Below are 19761 nucleotides of genomic sequence, written 5' to 3'. Positions count from 1 at the left end.
CGCCCCCGTTGCCCGGCACCAGACGGGTCAGGCCGAGTACAAGATGGCGACTCCGCCGATCGCGCTCCGGGACGAGTCCGGGGCGCCCCTACTTGCGGCTCGAGCGCGCTCCCGAGGACCCACTAAAAATAGCCGGGACCCGTCTATATTTGGTTCGCCGGATCCCGAGGCGGCCGCGCGCATCCCGCCCCGCCCCGCCCCGCGCCGCGCTGAATGGAGACGGGCGGGGGTGACCGAGGGGAACCTACTCCGCTATCTGCCGCGCGCGCCGCCGCCAGGGCCCGGCCAACCGCCCAATTTAGTAACATCGCCTGCGTCAATCACGCGCCTCGCGTGCGTCAGCGCCGCGCGGCTCCAGGTCCTGCTCCCCCAACCCCCAGCCTTTGAATGGAGACAATGTAGGAGCGCCCTCCTTCCTTCTGGGCGGGGATGGGAACGCACCCGCAGGCAGGGGGCTCGGTTCCCCCGGCTAGGGCAACTTTTGGAGCGTCCTCTCCTGGTCTTAGGCACACTAGCCTGCTAAAGTGAAAGTGGAGGCGTAGACTTACAGACACATGATGCACACTGTTGCTTTATTTTTCGAGTTTCTGGTCCTAGTTTGAACTTTCTGCCATTCTGAAGCCTGTGCTACAGCAGGGGAGTCCTCTTCCCCCGACTTTGACAGCCACACGCTCAAATCTTGGGAATAGGTCAAAAGAAAAACGCCACTTGAGATTCTCGCAGGCCGCTAGAGACCGCAGCTGTCTGTATTGTTTCATTCAAACATTTCCTTCGTAAAAAATAATTCCTGGGAGAGGTTACTTTCATTTAGCAGCAACCATTGGAACTAAGAGTTCTCAACTCGGATACGATTTTTGTTGTTTTGTTTTGAGCAAGAAAATGATACCCTAAGTTCATTTCCAAGAAGAAATTGCTGCCCCTCTTACAATCGCCCAGGCTTTCTGCATAACTAGGAAGACAAATGTGTCCCAGGAGACCATAGGAAATCCCCTAGAGACAGATTAATAAACCCTGTTGATTGATTTTGAAATATTTCATTTGAGAGATGGAAGGGGAGGCGTCTACAACCCTCAAAAAAAGTGAAAGTGCGAGTAGAGTTCCCTGTCTGCCCCGGTGCTGGGGAGGGGAGAAGCTCTGTTTAACAGTCATACTCGCTCAGCTGTTCGACACGTGTGGTGTGTTTGTTTTATATATAGTTTCTCGTGCAGCGCGCGCGTGGCTGGATGTGCACTTCTTTGGGTTATAAAGTGTCCAGTAAAGAACCCCACACCATAGAATAAAGAAAGAAAATCTTGTCCCTGGAGCCGTCTGCATCCCAGTGCGAAACACTAGCAACAGACAGGAGGAGGAGGTGGCGGCAAATGAGCCCAGGCGCAGAGGGCCAGAGGGACGTAAACAGCCTCAGAACCGCTGCATGAGGAAAGCACAGCTGCACCTCGGGGAGTCTTCGGGCTGGTGCCAGACTCCTTTAGCAGCGACTGCCAGGTCACTCGGAGAAGCTGGCTGGCGGAGCCTTCCCTCTCGGAAGAGCTGTCCTCTCTCTTACCCCCTCGACCTGGCTCGTTGCCCCGGGGCAGCCTCGGAGGCCAGCCAGCAGCACTCCTCCAACTCTACTCCACCCGGAGCCTGACAGCTGGGCGGTCCCGCCTGACCCGCAGGCTGGCTGCTGCACCCTCCGGTAGACGGGCGCCGGGCGAGCGGCTCCGTGGCAGAGAGATTGGCAGCCACGGGGCTGGGGTCGCCAGTTCCCCCGCGGATTCCATTGTGCGGCCGTGCGAATGACCGGGGAAACGCGCGCGCGCACACACAAGCACACACACGCACACACACACACCCTCGCACACGCGGAACCGGCTGGGCCAGGGGAGGGAGGAGGAGGGTGACGTAGCGTCCCATGGCGTCACATTGACGTCTCGCATTCCAGGCACTCTATGGAGAGGCCGCTAGGGCTCCTGTGGCATAAATGACGTGCCGAGAGAGCGAGCGAACGCGCAGCCGGGAGAGCCGAGTCTCCTGCCTCCCGCCCCCCACCACTCCAGCGCCTGCTCCTCCTCCGTTCCCCATACACAGACACGCTCACACCCGCTCCTTCACTCGCACACACAGACACACGCGCGCTCACACGCTCCGCACACACACTCCACTCTCTCCCGCGCGCTCACACCCCTCTCGCCCGGCGCCCTCGCCGGTGCTGCGCGGCGCCGCAGCCGGACGCCCCTCTCGGGCTCACTTTGCAACGCTGACAGAGCGGGCAGTGGCCGTGGAGGTGGGAACCGCAGCGACATCCTACCCCCGGGTCGCAGCAGGAGACTGGACGCCGGTGGAACCTCTCGGCGGCGCTCTCCCATGAGTTGGGATCGCAGCATCCCCCGCCAGCCGCTCACCGCCTCTGGGAGCCGCTGGGCTTGTGCACCGCAGCCCTTCCGGGACAGCAGCTGTGACTCTCCCCCAGTCCAGATTTCGGGGCCGCTCTCTAGAAACTCGCTCTAAAGACGGAACCGCCACAGCACCCAAGTACGTATGATTTGCCCAGTTAATGCGGGGACTTGCTTAAAAGTTGGCGCGCTGGGAAGCGTCGCTCCTTAAATTGACAACTTTGAGTGTGGGGTGCCCCCCCCACACACACTTGCCTCCCCACTCTGGCTTTGCTCGCCAAGCGGCGGGTGGGTTCCAATCTGAAACTTTTCCCCTGTAGCCGGCCCTCGGGGACCCTGGAGCGTGTGAGATTCCTCTCCCCACCCAAAGAGGCGAAAAGCCTCTAACAAAGAGGAGGACCTGGATTTGTGCTGTAGCAGCTCCAGCGTTGTAATTCAGGGTATTTCGGCTCTAGTTGTCATGGTAATGATGCTCTCGGCGGCGGCGGCGGCGGCAGAGAGTTGGAGCCCCGGTGATGAACGGCAGTAATTTTCCTGCGTTTTAAGTGGGATTGAAAATGGGGACTCTGGTGGGTCCAAGTTAATGTGCCTAATGGTGAAACGGAGCTGGTTGTCTGGGAGAAAGCTTAGGAGGGACGGTGCCTGGGCAGCAGCGGCCAGAGTTTGCAGAGGCGCTGGAGGAGCTCAGCAAAGAGGGTGTAATTGTAGGAATGCGGCTTATTGTATTGAAATGAGCCTGGGGCTCCACTAGGCACGTCTGCCTGGCGTCGCCGACTTACTGGTTTACACTTTTCCCCACGGAGGTAATCGGGTGTAATTGCCGACTCTAGCGCCCCGACACGCGTGGGGACGGCGTCCTTCTTCTCCAGGCCTTGGCTGGTGTGGAAAAGGCTTGCATTACTTTTCAATGCGCTTTCGGAGAAGTTGCTCCGAATGTTTTATTCTTAGTAGAAAGGAAAGTTCTGGGTGGTGAGAGGGAGAGCTGAGCAGGCGAGCGCAGCCTGCGGAGACTGGCTTTCAAAGGCACCTCTCAAACCTGTTGGAGGCTTCCGGCAGTCATGAGGGAGCTCATGATCATTGGTCCCTTGATTTCCAAGAACGTTCTTGGAGGTGGCCTTTTGTTTATGTGCCCGGGTTCTCCCGAGGGAAGAGCCGCGAGAAGTGTGTGGTCATCAGTACTCTTGAGCTGCTTCTCCTAGGGCCTTGGGTGCTGGGAAAGAGGTCACAGGGTTCGGTTCAGCCATTCCCTCGCTGTTTTAATTCTAGTGATTCTCTTCCAACAACCGGAAAATGTTTCTATAGAACCGAGTTGGGGAAAGAAAAGATGCTCAGCGCGCATACTGAACACAGTGAATGAAATTACTTTATTGGAGTTGTTTTAACCGAATAAGATAAGCATAACTTGAAAGCCAAAGACTCCCGGGGCCATAGCTCCCTCCCTCCACAGACGCCCGCCCCCCACCCCCGGGACCCAGCACTCGCTCACAGAAATTCTCCCCCGGGGGTTGTCTGGGCTCCCTAAGTCTTTCTGAGAATCTCTGTCTTTCCCTTTCTGCTGGTCTCTCTTCCACCTCTCTTGCCCCCGCCCAACCTCCGCCCCCGCTCCCAGGGTTGGAAACTCCGCGGAGGAGCCGGGGTCACAATGGTGTGTTTCACGGTTTCCTCCACACACTTCACCACGGGGAGGAGAACACGGGGGTGTTCCCTTCGTCTGCCCCCGAGAAAGAAAGGGGCTTTGACAGAGGTAGTTATTTCTTCCTAATTTACAACCCCGAGGCTCTGTGCTCCCGGCCCCAGCGGCCACGAGCCGGAGCGACAGAACGTGTTTCCAGGCGCAGAGGCTTTGCCTAGGTAACCGGCCGATGGGGGGCGGAGAAAGCAATGGGGTGCTGGGCTGGGCTGTACCGTGAGCGGTGTGCGGGCCTCCAGGAGGAACCCCTTCCCTGGGGAGACGCTACCCCCGCCCACCCGAGTTCAGAGGCTGCCCCTTAGAGAAAGAAGACTACTCTGGATAAGGCTCCGGGGGAGGGTGGGAAGACCCGCACACAGTGGAAGGGGGGTTGCTGGACACCCCCTCTTTTGAAGATGCGAGAGGGGGAGGGCGAGAAGCACATGCTACGGCTGTGGAAAGATCCACTCGTGCCAGCGCTTCAGCAAGCGCAAGATTTCCGTCGGAGTACCTCGGGCTGGGGATGGCAAGGGAATCCCCCATTTCCTGGCCATCGAGAATTTCCTAGACCTGGGGGATCAGAGCCCCTTTCTCTCTAAAAGCAAACTCGGGGTGCGGGAGCGGCAGGAGATAAGACTTACCCTACTCTTAGATCCTGCGCTCACCAGAGGTCTTTTAGTTAGTTTGAGGGTTGGTCTCCCCTCCCCGGGGGGGGGGGCACTTTCCTAACCTTTGAGCTGTACCCACCCCTGACAAAGGGGGCGCTATAAGCCGGAATTTGGGGCAGCTGGAGTCCTCCCTGCCAGGCAAGCTGCGCTTCCAGCTACAAAGTTTCTCTAGGCTGTGCACCGGGACCTTCGCCCGGGAGCCGCTCTGGGCGCCCTCCGGAATGTACCCCCTCTGAGCCACCCGATGGCCTGGAGCCTTAAAAGCGCCCACCCTCGGGGATACCGCCCGCTGAGTGCAGGGGACCTCCCTTGGTCCGCTGCAGCCGTGGCCAAAGCTGTCCGCCCAGCGCGCGCGGCTCCCAGAACAGGCCTGCTTTCCTCTGTGCCCTTTTGTTTGCTTGACCCCTGGCCCCCGAAACTAGCGACTAATAGAAGGGAAGCTCCATTAGCATTTAGAATGAAAAGCGCAGACTTTCTTAATTCCTCCGGGCATTCATGCATTCGTTCCGGACATTGTGCATTTCCTACGCGGCGTGTAAAATTTGTGTTTGAGAAGTGGGGGCCGTCGGAGTTGAAAAATGGCTATTTTCTTTTCTTGTATACTCACTGACATCACCACCCCCCAAATTCGGGCTATATTCGTTCCTCAAGTGTTCTCATTTCTTCGGTCCCCCTGACTTCGCAAGCAGGGAACCAACAGTGAGTGTAGAAAAGATCAATTTCTGGGCGACGACAGGCCGTGGGGCTTTTTAGCATCAGATTGCGTGCCACAAAAGGGCTGTCTGTTAGCTCTCCAGGTGAAGGCAAACCTTCCCTTAGCGACCCACGACGGTGTGATGCTCCTTGCCCAGGGATTCTGTGTGCCCTACGCATTTTCACTTAATCTTATGATAATTCTTTGTAATTAACTAGCATTTCTACAGGTTCCCCACCCCCACCCCATTCACCCAACCCTGAGAAAGATGACCCAGCCTAGTCTTACCACAAACAATATCTGTCCCCTCTCTCGGCGCCTGTAGAGCCCACTGCGGGAGAGCGCAGCCCGACAAGCCCGGGCTCTGAGCCTGAATCCTCAGCAGAGCCAGGCTGCACAGCGACTGCTTCGCCTAGTCCGACGTCCCCGCCTTCTACACTCTCAGCCTCCGCTGGAGAGACCCCCAGCCCCACCATTCAGCGCGCAAGATACCCTCCAGGTAGGTCTGAAGCAAGGGAAATGGTGGAGAAACCAGCACCCCACAGGCAGTCTGGTCAACTCGCCCAGTACCAACACAAGGCTGCTGGCCCCGGATTTCACAGCACAGGTGGCTTCCTGGCACGAAGCTCCGCTGTATACCACACCCTGTTGCTACCAAGTGGAGCAGTGAGATTATATGAACCATTTCTCAAAATAATGTTTCTTACGAAGAAAAGCAAATACTCCAAAGAGATTAGGATATTTTGTTTTTAATGGCTTTATTTTTGTCCTTTTATATCCAACATATTCATTTAAGGAATCACTTGGAGAGATAGGGGACACTTTTATTGGCCTAAACCCCCAATCATTTATTGGTCTAAACCCCAATGCAGGAGTTTGGAGAATTGAGTCTCCGAGACAAGGAGGAAACCCATGTGAGCCGAAGACAGAGATGTAAATGTAAAGGCCTCAGATTTGATTTGTACAAGTTTGTTAAAGGGATGGGAAGCATCCGGCCTGTGTGCACCAAAGATAGTGTCATCCTCCTGTTGGAGACTTCAGAAAGACAAAGAGCAATAGGAAGAAGACAGCAAGGAAGAATGAATGGCAGGTGGTTTTAAGGGGAAAATCCTAGGGATGCAAAGGGAGGGGAAAGATGGACAGACCGGGCTGTGTTCTTTCTTTTAAATGACCAGCTTTCATTTCAGCCTAAGAACTAGACACCCAGATAAGCAATCCTTTAGCTTCCAGCTAGCTCACAAGGCCTGGCTTGAAAAGAAAGCAGGCTTGAACTGGCTCCTCCTCACCACTGCTTCTTCCAACAGGCCCTCAGCACCTTTTTTCAAGTCAAGATTTCATCCCATGCACGCATGACTCAATCAGATTTGGAAATGTGGGTAAGAGGAAGATGTCAAAGGAAATGTGAAGCCCTGGCTTCTCTGTTAGTCACACCCTCACGCCACACCCTCCAAGAAGCTAGGCACCTGGGTTTCCTTTGACTCGGAAAAACCAACCACCAGAAACTCCCCATGCTGCCCCTTTGATTTAGCCATAAGAAGGAAAATTATTAGAAAAATCATCCAGTAGAGCCAGTAACTCCCAGGGCCTTCGCACCCACCTCAACCTCTGGGATTACAGCAAATGCCTCAGATACCAACTGCTTCCAGGGCCCAACCGAGGCAAACTGGCAGAGAAACTGTATCTGCTTTGAACTTGCTTTCTTCTTTTTTCCCCTCCCATCATGAGAAAATACCTAGACTAGCCCTGCCTGTTAGAAGAGCTGTTAACTGTTGTCATAAAACAGCTCTACCCTTGCTGGATCAGAATGCCCTGTTAGTCAGAATGGGGAAGCAGCAGCCTAGTAGACATACATGCATCCGCGCCCGCACAGCACAGCAGAGAGTAAGCGGGCTTGGTGGGTGTGCTGTGCTGCAGCTGATCTTTCTCTTTGCAGATGGCATCAACTCCCCCGAGTCCATTTCCTGGGCCTACGTGCCCACCTCACCACTTAAGCTGGCTGAAATCATCAATAGGGGTCCAGTTTGCGCAGGCTGCTAATCCTGTTTGGAGGAGTGGGCGGGAAGCAGCCACCACCACCACAACTTGTGTGGGCAGCCTTAGTTGGCACTCATGAAATGTTAGCATGTCACTGCCTCCCTTGTCCCACACAGGACATCTTTTTCACTAACACATGGGTTTACAAATTAATGTGTGTAAGTCTTGGTTGGGGACCAATGGCCTCCTTCTACCCAAATTAACTAACAAAGCATTCCCTTCCTTTCCCTTGGCCTTCGATTTGGCTAGGGAGACCACTCCAGTTGGTTTTTTTTTAGGATTTTAACTACTTTTTAAAATTTCTCTGGGCTTTTGAGGGAAAGAAAACATTTGTATCCAGATCTGCTGAACAGAGCAAAGGAGGGTAATGTCATCCCGAGCAGGTCAGGTTCTATCGCTCCTGTGGCCCCTTTGTCAATCAGGGATTCAAGGAAGAAAGTAAACTTGGGGCACTCAGTCTTTGCCAGCAGGTGGAAGAGGATGTCACTTCCTCTGTTTCCTGATTGCCAGCAGTGAATCCAGCTGGCAAAGGAGTGTGCACTGGCTTCTGAGCCCTTGTCTCTGTCCCTGCAGATATGCCCTGCGTGCAAGCCCAATATAGCCCTTCGCCTCCGGGGTCCACTTACGCCACGCAGACGTATGGCTCGGAATACACCACAGAAATCATGAACCCCGATTATGCCAAGCTGACCATGGACCTCGGTAGCACAGGGATCATGGCCACCGCCACGACGTCCCTGCCCAGCTTCAGTACCTTCATGGAGGGCTACCCCAGTAGCTGCGAACTCAAGCCCTCCTGCCTGTACCAAATGCCGCCTTCCGGGCCGCGGCCTTTGATCAAGATGGAAGAGGGCCGTGAACACGGCTACCACCACCATCACCACCACCATCACCATCACCACCACCATCACCAGCAGCAGCAGCAGCAGCCGTCCATTCCTCCTCCCTCTGGCCCTGAGGACGACGTCGTGCCCAGCACTTCCATGTACTTCAAGCAGTCTCCGCCGTCCACGCCAACCACGCCAGGCTTCCCCCCGCAGGCGGGGGCGCTGTGGGACGACGAGCTGCCCGCGGCGCCTGGCTGCATCGCACCGGGCCAGCTGCTGGACCCGCAGATGAAGGCGGTTCCCCCAATGGCTACGGCGCGCTTCCCGCTCTTCCACTTCAAGCCCTCGCCGCCGCACCCTCCAGCGCCCAGCCCAGCGGGCGGCCACCACCTCGGCTACGACCCCACAGGCGCCGCTGCACTCAGCCTGCCCCTAGGAGCCGCGGCTGCCGCAGGCAGCCAAGCTGCTGCGCTCGAGGGCCACCCGTACGGGCTCCCGCTGGCCAAGAGGACGGCCACACTGACCTTTCCACCGCTGGGCCTCACAGCCTCCCCTACGGCGTCCAGCCTTCTGGGAGAGAGCCCTAGCCTGCCATCGCCACCCAACAGGAGCTCATCATCCGGCGAGGGCACGTGTGCCGTGTGCGGGGACAATGCCGCCTGCCAGCACTACGGGGTACGCACCTGCGAGGGCTGCAAGGGCTTCTTCAAGGTGAGAGCATGCCTCCTCCAGGTGCATCCTCCGCTCTGCAGTCAGGCCCCTTGCTGAGGCAGCTAAGGGAGTGTAGCAACATTCTTGCCCCTGCCAGTATGAAAGCCTACTCACAATGCATTCCTATTCCTAGGCTAGGACTTCAGACCCATTTTTCTCAGGGCTTTTAAACTCAAGCTTGCAATGAACTTGAGGGGTCCGCCCCAACCTCTTGACCTGACATTGCCTTCTGAGTGTTTCGGCTTTTATTTGTTTGATTTTTTGTTTGTTTGTTTTTGTTTGTTTGTTTCTTGGGCAGGAACTTCTGCAACTTCTAAAGTATCTAAACTTCAATAATGCCCAAACGTCATTATCCCTCCTTGCCTATACATACCCAGAGCCTCTAAGAGAATAATGCCTTTATGGCAGACCTAGGCATTTGTCTCTCGGTCTTCACAAGAAGAGCTGCAAGTCTGGAATCAGACTTGAATTTTGGTCCCTCAGTAGCTGTTTGTATTCCCTGTGCTTTGAAGATAGAGGGTAATTACCCTTGTTTCTTAGAGAAGAAAACAGAGGTTCAGAGAGGTCATTCAGCTGTCACGGAACTCATCTCAGAGAGTGAGGTGGAGACAGGGGGTCCACTCATACCTGTGTGCTCCTAACCTGCCTCCTTTTCATAGTTCTGCAATGGCAAAGTAGGGGCAGGGGTAAACTAGCTAGAGGCATTTTGGGACAGCTTCCTCCATAGACGGGAGGAAGGTAGAACTCAGGTCTGGCCAATCTACCTTGTCCTCTAGAAACACTTGCCTCCCTAGGTCTGTGCCCAGACACAGTACCCACGTTGATCCTTCTCTCATAGACACAGTGTAGAATTGTACAGTGGGCGTGTCAGCAACCTCCCCATATTTACCAGCAAAAAGCTGAACCCTAGAGAGTACCCCTTAGGCAGGCTTGTGCAGTAACGTGGCTTGAGTGTGGGATAGAGGTCGCTGGTTTCGCTTGACCCTGGAATTTAATAGTCTTTCCACCTCTGATGGGTGCGTGTGTTTGTGTGTGTGTGTGGGGGGGGTTGTCACTTACTTATTCTCTTGTTCTTTGTCTTGTCGTTGAATCTCTGATGGTTCTAGAGATTTGTGTCTTACTCTCTTTACACCCTAACCTACTGATATTTCAGGTATGCTCAAACCCACACAGATGACATAGGTGAAGTAGAATGTTGATTGGGTGACTAGGATTGTGGGGGCAAACAGAGTATATTTAGGAGCATGCTGAACTTGGGGCTGAAAGATTCAAATAGGAATCCTAACTCGTCACCACCTACCAGTTTATAGCATTGGCCATAAGTCTTCTTGCTAGATCTTAATTTCTCAGCCAGTGACTCACACCTAGAGAAAACCTGTATTAAATAAGATATCAGCATACAAGAGCACTTCCTAGTCTTTAAAGAGCCATAAAACATTAGTTATTAATGAGCAGAAACTCTGAAGTATTTATGACAATGTACACGCTTGTAGTTGGACATATATCCAACAGGCAGTTAGTTTTGATGTGATGATGGTTATCATGTCACGCATTGAATTCTCTAGAATGCTTGAATAAAGATATCACCATGTTAAATCCCTACAGATACACAAGCTGATAGCATTTTAAGGGCAGAACTTCCTTTTACGGTTAGCCTTTGTTTTTTTTCTCAGTGTTGGAACACAGGGCTTTGTGCTTGCTGGACAGGTGCTCTACCACTGAGCAAGAGCCCAACCCCAGGCTAGCCTTCTCCCTTTTTATCTCTCCCCCCCCCCCAACCTCCTGTTACCTACTCAAGATTTCCCAAAGCTACTTCCACATAACTACATCCCTTTAGCAGGTTTGATTTTTTTTTTTTATAGCATCTCACTGAAAATGCTGAAGGGCAATGAACGATCAGCAGGAAGGGAGAAAAGCAAGACATTCCAGTAAGAGTTGATGAAGACTATGGTAGAACCATTCCCAAATCAATGAGAACTCATCGCAACATGGCAGCATAGCATCCCAAGTCTAAAAATGTGCAGCAGCATTCCCCCAACAACCTCCCTTTTCTTCACCGTCCCCTTGGAAACAGATCTATACTTGAAAGGGTGGGGGCAGGCTGGGGTTGGACCACCCCACAGATCTGTTAATTAAGGGAACCGGAGCCGGATTTACCCAGTGGCTTTCTACCATTAAATTGAATTCTTTAAAAATGTGACATGAAGTGCAGTTAATGATGGGAATTCGGTGATTGAACTGTAACGATCTCTGTGTCCTTACACTGTGCAGATGTACACAGATGTGGGGAAGGCTTCAGGCTATCGGGGAAATGTATTATCTAAAGTAAATGGGCACATGGCCTTGAGGACAGTGTCGAGAAAGAGTGCTAGGATGTAGGGGCATGTTCTGTGAAAGTGCTTCCTTCCAAGGCTCCTGTGGACGCAGAGAATGGAGGTGCAGAAACCCCACAAGTCTTCCTCTCTGAGTTTTGCATTTAGACCCAGCAGCCATGTCTCAGACTTGGTGTAGATCGGCTTTGTATGTGTGTAATCACTCCCTTAAATGAAACGAAAAGGTGACAGGGTAAAACTGAAACTTGGGAAATGAGAAGAGTGGAAAACAAAGAGTCAGGGGAAAACTAGAATCTTGAACCCCAAACAGGTCACTAAGCACAGACCTGTACTTCTTTTAAAGCATAGCCCAGACTTCTTTCCCAAGTAAATTCAGAGTTCTGCTCTGGGTGAACTTGTGTAGGTCAGGTCCTTTCAGAGCGATTCATCCTATCCTAAGTGGTAAAAACGCAACCACCTGTGCAGAGGTTTCCATGGGGTTTTTGGTGGTTTATTTTCTTAAAGCATCGTTTTACATTTGGAGCATAAGATTACGTCTAATTATTGCTCCGTGTCTTATTTCAAAATTCTACGTGATTCAGAAAACTGTGATGTTATTTTTATCTCCAACATCGAGTTTAACAATGTGTCTTTGACAATGTGGTTCTTTTTGGTGTCAGTAATAACAGTCATTTGTGAAATACTGGGATGTATATGACATTCATATATCTTTCTCTTGTTCTTACCCGGCTTTGGGTTTTCTTTCATGGATATGATAGTGATTTTTCTATCCAACTTTAAGAATTGGAAGTCGGAAATGGACAGTTTATTACATGTATCCTTTAAAGAGAGAGTGAGCCAGGTAGTGCAATCACGTGGATTTCTTTTTTAATTAAAAGATGATTCCCTACATATTTTAGAAAGAAAATATTATTTCCTATATATTTTAACAAGACAAGCTCTTGACTTTACTCTGTATGATTTCATCGCTATTGGGTAACAAAATCAGTTATTGTGCTATCTGGCTTACAATAGTGATGCCATACATAGGACAGCCCAGATAATTCTGATTTTATTTTAATAAGGTCAGCAATAATCAGGGGAGTAGAACAAGTAGAAAATTGTTCCCAGGGGGATATTAAAAGTGGAGATAATCTAATCCTCTGAGGTACGATATGTTGACCTGGTAATTTCAGATATGATTTTATCATTCAGAGTTGGGTGCCTCCTGAGACTCGCTTCAGAACAACCCAAGATGATTTCCACTGTCAGCCAGGAACACTAATAAAATTGTTTTTCCTGCAGGCTAGCGTGTTAGGAAATTAAATTTATCTAATTATACAAATTGCACTGTCGCTTTTCACGGTGTAATTAAAATACATCTTGTCAGGTCTTACCTCTTTCCAGAAACTATTAGTTGACTATCTCTGCATTATGTTTTCTCAGAGAACGGTGCAGAAAAATGCAAAATATGTTTGCCTGGCAAATAAAAACTGCCCAGTGGACAAGAGACGCCGCAATCGATGTCAGTACTGCCGATTCCAGAAGTGTCTCAGCGTCGGCATGGTTAAAGAAGGTAAGAACACATGCTTTTCATCCGGCTTGCTTACGCATAACCTCAAACAGTGAAAGCTGTAATGTTTACGTCGAGGCAGCAAATTTACTAGTGTCTCTTTCCTTCAAACATTTTCTTTGTAATGGTATCAATATTTACCCTAACGTAACACTGAGGACAGCTTATTCTAATTTCTCAAAAATCAATTTTTTTTTTTAAAAAAAGCCATTGTTCTATTTGAGATGGAGATTTTCAGAGCTAACTCATCACCAAATGTAAGTACGGGATAACTTTCTTCCCCTCGTTATTTCAACTCAATCACTGCTGAGCATTATTCCAAACTTAACACTGCTTTGAAATGGTGGCTCTCATTCATCAGTGCCAAGTTCTAATGTGTTTGGATTCCTTTTCGTGATTTATGCCTATTCCGAATGCGATCTTTAAACATGGCTTTTTCTCTCTGTGTCTCATCAGTCGTGCGTACAGATAGCCTGAAAGGGAGGAGAGGCCGGCTGCCTTCCAAACCAAAGAGCCCACTGCAGCAGGAGCCCTCGCAGCCTTCCCCACCATCTCCTCCCATCTGTATGATGAATGCCCTCGTCCGCGCTTTGTCAGATGCGACACCCAGAGATCTGGATTATTCCAGAGTAAGTTCTACGAATGCTCTTGAGTGATTACGCTGCTCCATTCATGACGATAGTGACAAGAGTTGATTGGATGACTGTGCCTGGCACGGTGCTAGTCAGTGGCCTCCCTTTTCCATTTCTATAGATTTCATTTCATTTAGCAACTAGTTCATTCATGATACCAAATAACTTTCGCCTTATTGAAGCTCTAAATGCCTTAACGATGACCTTGACAGGGCTACACCTGTCACACACATGGCTGCAGGGTTCCTGGTGGTGCCAATGAAAAGCTGAACAGATGAACTACAGCCTGTAGTTCTTTGGAAATCGTGACTATTGTGTTTCTCACGTTATGATCTACCCTCTGGGTGAGCCCCAAGTTATCCTTAAGCAGTCTACCCAACTGCATCTTCATTGATTAGCTTGCTGCTTATATTGGGGGATTAGGCCATGGAGAGGAGCAAGTCCTGGCCTTGGCATCAGGAGGTCTGGATAGAACGCTGTCTTTTCTGTCTCTTGCCTGTGTCACCTGGCTCCTGTGCTTGGCTTTCTCCTCCCTGCAGTGGAAAATGATTACCATATTGAACACCAGAAGAGGGTTTTGAGCATCAGTCACACAAGGCTGATGGAACCATTTTGAAAAAAACATAAATGATTACCAGTGTTGTTATTTCAGTCAACCAAAACATATCAACATTTTAATTTAATGTAGGACATCATAAAAAAAAATCTCACCAGTATGAAGCCTACAAATTTCCTTAAATTTGAATAGCACTGAGAAGGGCCATAAAAGATTGTTGAGAAATATTCCAGCATGATAAAGTCATTTTTATAGGACTCTGGAAAGCAGAGTTCTAGTAAAATACAGTCAGTACAGGTGAGAGAGAAGAAAATGGTCCTGGTTATTGAATAATTCTTCATGTTAGACACTGTATCACACTGTATCATTGCTATGAGCTGGAGGGGAATTTACCTCCACTTGAAGACACTTAGAAACACAAATGAAAGAGACCTGTGTGGGGGTATCCCATTGGTCGATCTGATTGCCTTCCCCATGGCTAATTCATCATTTGCAGCATCTGGGTGAATGCCTGGCAGAGAACAGCAGTATGCCTTTGCTGGGTGGACTCCTTTTAGGTTACAATGTTGACAGAAATGATACTGTATGTGCTGAGATCCTCTTGCCCTCCTCCCTACCCTCATTCTAGGCAGCAAAGCCCTCTCTACACCTGATCACAAGACTCCCTGTAAGTAGTATGGTATATCCTCAGCACCAAAGGTTGAGGACTCTTACTCTGATTTTAAGTAGCATCTCTTGATGAAAGTCAAGTCTCAAATAGTATAATAGTACAACAGAATAATGCACTGACTGGGGACTCAGGTTTTGAAAGCAGGCAAGGCTAAATGAAAATCCCAGGGTCAGCACTGACTAGCTAGGTGACCTTGAGAAACTGATCTTTTAAGGCCTCAGTTTCCTCATTTTGTCATTTGCTAATATTATCAGCTTCCCAGGTTTGTTTGTGAAGATTAACTATGATGACATTTGTCAAAACTTCACCATGGTACCTTGTATAGCGTTACTTTGACCAAACTTTTTACTTTGGCTGTTTATCGAATGTGCTAGTAAGTATAGGCACTACACTGTCTGGTGCCATGTAGCAACAGCACTAAGATAAGTCTTTGTCCCCATGGTCCAATAAGGAAATGAAAACAAAGAGAGGTGAAAAAGTTGACTGGCCCAAGGTCGCAAAGCAAAACACATCTATCAGAGGCCAAGTTAGGAGTCACATTTCATACTCTCTACTTGCAGTGAGGATCGGGATTACTATTTGGGCATGAAGACGCTCCCCCCTCCCAAAGCACCTCTGCCTCTCCCTCTGTAATTCTTTGCATCAAGGAGGCTTATAGACACTGCTTTAGCTAAGGCTGTGGCACACAATCTGACATCGTCCCAGGGCATTTGGCATTGCTACTGATGGTCAATCCAGAAAAGTCACTCCCCCCAACACCCCAGCGTGAATGATACTGAATCCACAAACTATCTAATTATCAGTCTCTGTGGCCTGGTTTCTCATGCAGTGGCAGTATCTCCCCAGTCCGCTAGGTTGTCCCAGCTGGGAACTGTCTCTACATTGAAAAAAATCAATCCAGTGTGTTTGCTTGTCTCTGCACTGTTCAGTCTGTTAGTCTGGAGTCATCATCTTCATCAACAAACATTTATCCAATTTAATTGTTAGCTTTGCCCCAAATACAGATTGCCCATGTCAACGTCTGGGTCATGCTGATGCTACCTTTGAGGCCTAGCTCAATTCTGCAAAGCAAATTTATTTTAATTGCATTGTTTTGGAATCAGGTTGAACTTCATCATTTGGGTTCTCCTGCGTTTAGATAGCTCTACAAAATTATCAAAAAATTGGACCAAAATCAACTAAATTAAAAGACTTTTTAAAAAATACAGTGAGCTTTCATCAAAAACTTGGAAGAAGACACAGGAGCATGCTGATCACATTTGCAGATGACAGAAAGCTGGGTGGGATCTGCTAATATGATGGATGTCAGTACCAACATTCAGAACGATCTCGACAGGTTGGAACAGGAAGGGCTGAAACCATCACGAAGAAAGTTAACAAAAATAAATGTGAAGCTCAACATTTAGATTTTGTTAAAGGGGAGAGCTTTGGCTTGTCAGTGGTTCATTCAGGAGTTTATTCCACAGACACTTAGTATGATCCAACAAAGTGTGTGTGTGTGTGTGTGTGTGTGTGTGTGTGTGTGTAAGCAGGGAGGGATGCTAAATTACCTGCTGTGGTAGTAGAAGTATGGAACCAGAATTCAATTCCGTATGGTCTCATGGACTCTGTCCTTTCAGATCACACGTCAAGGATTGAGCTCAATCCAAGACCAGATTTAAGGGGAATGTAGATACACTGTTTATGGAAACTTATAAGAGATGGTTGGAGAATAAAAAAGGAAGATAGATAGACAGAAAGGGAGGTTTGTAGAAATTAGGTCGCTCTCACTCTCTTGTCCCTGTATCAAAAAGAAAAAGAATACTTCTGTTCCCCTTGGCAAATCTAGAGAAAGAAGATGGTGGCGGGGGTGGGAGAGCATGTCTTCAAAGCAGCTCTGAAGACTAGTTTTCTGTCCACACCAACTGATTCAGAGTGAGATCAGCAAGCCAAGGAGTACTCAAGGACAGCACAGGACAGACTTCTCCACAAAGGGTTCTGTGCGTGACATTAAGTCCATTCAAACTCTTAAAGGCTTTATGATTCTGAAGTTTACTTTTTGGTTCCTTACTGTAAGTACTTACATGCAGAAATATAAAAGAACATGTATATCTCGCGTGTGTGTATACATACATATATATAAAATATACATGATTATGTAACTTGACTTTGTTATCTAACAAAATGTTGGAACTGGTGCCGAGGCAATGTCTAAGTTGGTAAAGTGCATACCACCCCAGAATGAGGACCTGGTTCAAATCCCCAGAAGCATATACTTGAAATTCTAGAGCTGGTGAGGTGGCCGTGCCCCAGGATCCCTGGGAGTTACTAGCTGTCCAGTCTAGCCAGTGGTAAGCTCCAAATTTCATGTGGGAATCTTTCTCAAAATTAAAATGAATTAGGAAAAGGAGTTGGGGTGAATATGATCAAAATGCATTCATTGTATGCATGTAGTGGTTTGAATAAGAATGCTCCCCATAGGATCATATTATTTGAATGCTTAGTTACCAGGGAGTGGCTGTTTGAGAAGGATTAGGAGGTATGGACTTGTTGGAGTAGGTGTGACCTTGTTGGAGGAAACACATCACTGGGGGGTGGACTTTGAGGCTTTAAAAGCCTCCACCAGGCCCAGGCTCTTTCTCTCAGCCTGCAGATTAGGCTATAGCTCTAAACCAGTGCTGTAGTACCCTGTGTATCGTGATGCTTCCTGCCACAATGATAATGGCCTAGACCTTTGATATTGTGTACACACCCCCAACTAAGTGCTTTTTTTGTGAGTTGTCTTGGTTATGGGGTCTCCACAACTATTGAAAGTGACTAAGACAAAGCATATACGAGATTTTCAAAGACTTAATATATTTCAAATAATTAGAAATTTTTAAACGTGGGGAATTTTCAAAGAACTCACTGGACATTGACCTCTGGTCTCTACACACACAAGTATGCACATATATGCTTATACTCTCATGTACAGATACACAGACACACTTAGAACACAAAATTAGTAAAACAAACAAGATGACTCAATGGGCCAAGGCTTTTTTTGTCAACCCTGATAACCTGAGTTCAATCTCCAGAAACTCCATGGTCAATGGAGACAACCAAACCCACACCATGGCACTGGGGTGCCCACACACATACACACAAACAAATAAACAGGGAAAATAAAAGAACTTTCCTAAATGAATGAAACAAGATGCCTACTTTGAGCCAGACACCAGCATAAACATATTTTCACATAAGTCCTCTACTCTGCCACCAAAATTACAATGCCAGTACTTTATTTAAAGATTGTCATTGCCTGAAACTAAGCTTGTGTGATACCTTCCCCTTAAAATTTTTTAATTATGAAATCACAGCACTGAATGACCTTGAGATCATCTAAGACAACCTCCCCTCCCCCGCCATGTTTGCAGAGAACTAAATGAAGTCTCAGCAGGGCAAATTCTGTAGCCTAGGACTGGTGGTGGGGCTGAGATGAGACAGTCACTCAGGGGGATGCTTCTGCGTCGTCATACGTCTCTGCTAACGACAATTTACTAGTTTTTAAGTAGGAATTTAATTTGATTTTTAAAAAAATTACAATAATAGTAATGTGTATTTTATATTATATCCTCATGTTTTATGGTAGTTTTATATAATATTATTAGATTTTTTTTACGAATATAAGTGTTTTGCCTGAGTGTGTGTCTGTGTACCACGTGGGTGTCTGGTGCCCATATAGGTTAGAAGAGGGCATCTGCTTCCCTGGAACTGAAGTTAGATGGTTGTGGGACCATATGTGGGTGCTGGGAGTTGAACCCGGGTCCTCTGAAAGAGCAGCAAGTGCTCTAAACCTCTGAGCTATTTCTCCAGCCTTATATCTTTTTAAAAAATCAATTCACTTAGAAATAAATTCAAAGAAACTCATTGTTTTCTGTACCTTGACAACCACCCAATCCCTCTCTCAGCTACTGATATTAACATTTTAGCATGTATTCATAGCTTATTGTATGTTAGACAAGGAGTTGTCCTGTCAAGTTTGAGCCTGACAGTCAATTTTTCCAGTACAGTCTACTAACAGTGCTAGCTGCTCTCCACGGTGATTAGGTCAGCAAAGAAAGAAGTGTCTGCCAGCCAGTGCCTTTTAATCTTCATGTAGCAGGGTATGTGCCTGAAAGGTAGAAACTCAGTGAACCCTTTTCTCCCCGAATGTGGGAAAAGGAAAGGTTTTGTTCCAAGTCTCAGAGGGAGCGAATGTTCGAAGAGGCCAGGATGAGCGCTCCTGAGCTCTGTGACGCATTCCTGGCTCTGGAACCTTCCCTTCTCCTGTGGGCCAAACTTCTCTCTCTCAAAAATGAGCTCAGATCACTGTACATCAGCGCAGTCAAAACATGTCACATTTGATTTGTTTCCACCCGCGATGCTGCTATTCCCTGCCCCACAGTTGCTTTTAATTTAGCAATACAAGTATATATAGATACCAGGCTTGGCTTCAGCGCCTGCATAATTACTAATGAGGAAATATACTTAATGTCCTCATTAGTTGGTCATTCCAAGTATTTTTCAGCACGCCAGGATGTTTTCTGGTAATCGGTGCCACTTAGTGCAGTAACAGACTGCAACTACGAGAACTATTGCTCACATCAAACCAGACACCAGCAAATGTCACTTAAATGCTAATGAGATAGCCTTAAGACCCAACATGGCCAGCACATGGTAGGCTTACAGAGACCACAGCGTGAAGGCTGTCAACGCTGGTTTCAAGAAGCTTTGGGAAGGATGTTTCCCAGTTAATTCACTGGGTGGCATCAACCAGTTCCTACCGTGAAGGCCTCCAGTTTAAATGGTGAAGAGATTAGACCCGGTGCACTTCCGTGGACCCTTCTAGTCCTCTTATTCCCAACCCTCCCATCATTACAGCTGCTCCACTCTGAGTGTGGACCACAGTTTCCTGGAGTGTGGTACCCAGACTGCCTCAACCACAAAGGACCGCAGTGTTTGCTTTAACAAGCAGGTTCCTCCAAGTTGCACCCAGACTTACTGATTTCAGACTTGAAAGTAGAAGGCCAGAATAATCTT

At 48.7% G+C, this 19761-nt stretch overlaps 1 protein-coding gene across 2 annotated transcripts in view; it reads left to right on the top strand.

Moving 5' to 3' along the window:
• Positions 1 to 1954: 1954 nt before the first annotated feature.
• The window catches only part of Nr4a3 (nuclear receptor subfamily 4 group A member 3), a 41002-nt gene continuing 23195 nt past the window's right edge, over positions 1955 to 19761 (top strand). Inside the window, exons 1-6 of one of the 2 annotated variants that reach the window (XM_085677176.2) lie at positions 1955 to 2514; positions 5732 to 5905; positions 6711 to 6782; positions 8014 to 8978; positions 12737 to 12866; positions 13320 to 13492. In XM_085677176.2, coding sequence (XP_085533302.1) covers positions 8016 to 8978; positions 12737 to 12866; positions 13320 to 13492 — 1266 coding nt within the window. In that variant the 5' untranslated portion in view covers positions 1955 to 2514; positions 5732 to 5905; positions 6711 to 6782; positions 8014 to 8015. The remainder of the gene's footprint in view (positions 2515 to 5731; positions 5906 to 6710; positions 6783 to 8013; positions 8979 to 12736; positions 12867 to 13319; positions 13493 to 19761) is intronic. The other variant, XM_048420395.3, reaches the window with a different exon arrangement.

Source organism: Myodes glareolus, chromosome 16, assembly GCF_982192425.1.
Source record: "Myodes glareolus chromosome 16, mMyoGla1.1, whole genome shotgun sequence".
In the NCBI taxonomy this organism is placed as follows: Eukaryota; Metazoa; Chordata; class Mammalia; order Rodentia; family Cricetidae; genus Myodes; species Myodes glareolus.
The sequence above is the reverse complement of the archived record's forward strand: the minus strand, read 5'-3'. Positions and strand labels throughout refer to the sequence as shown.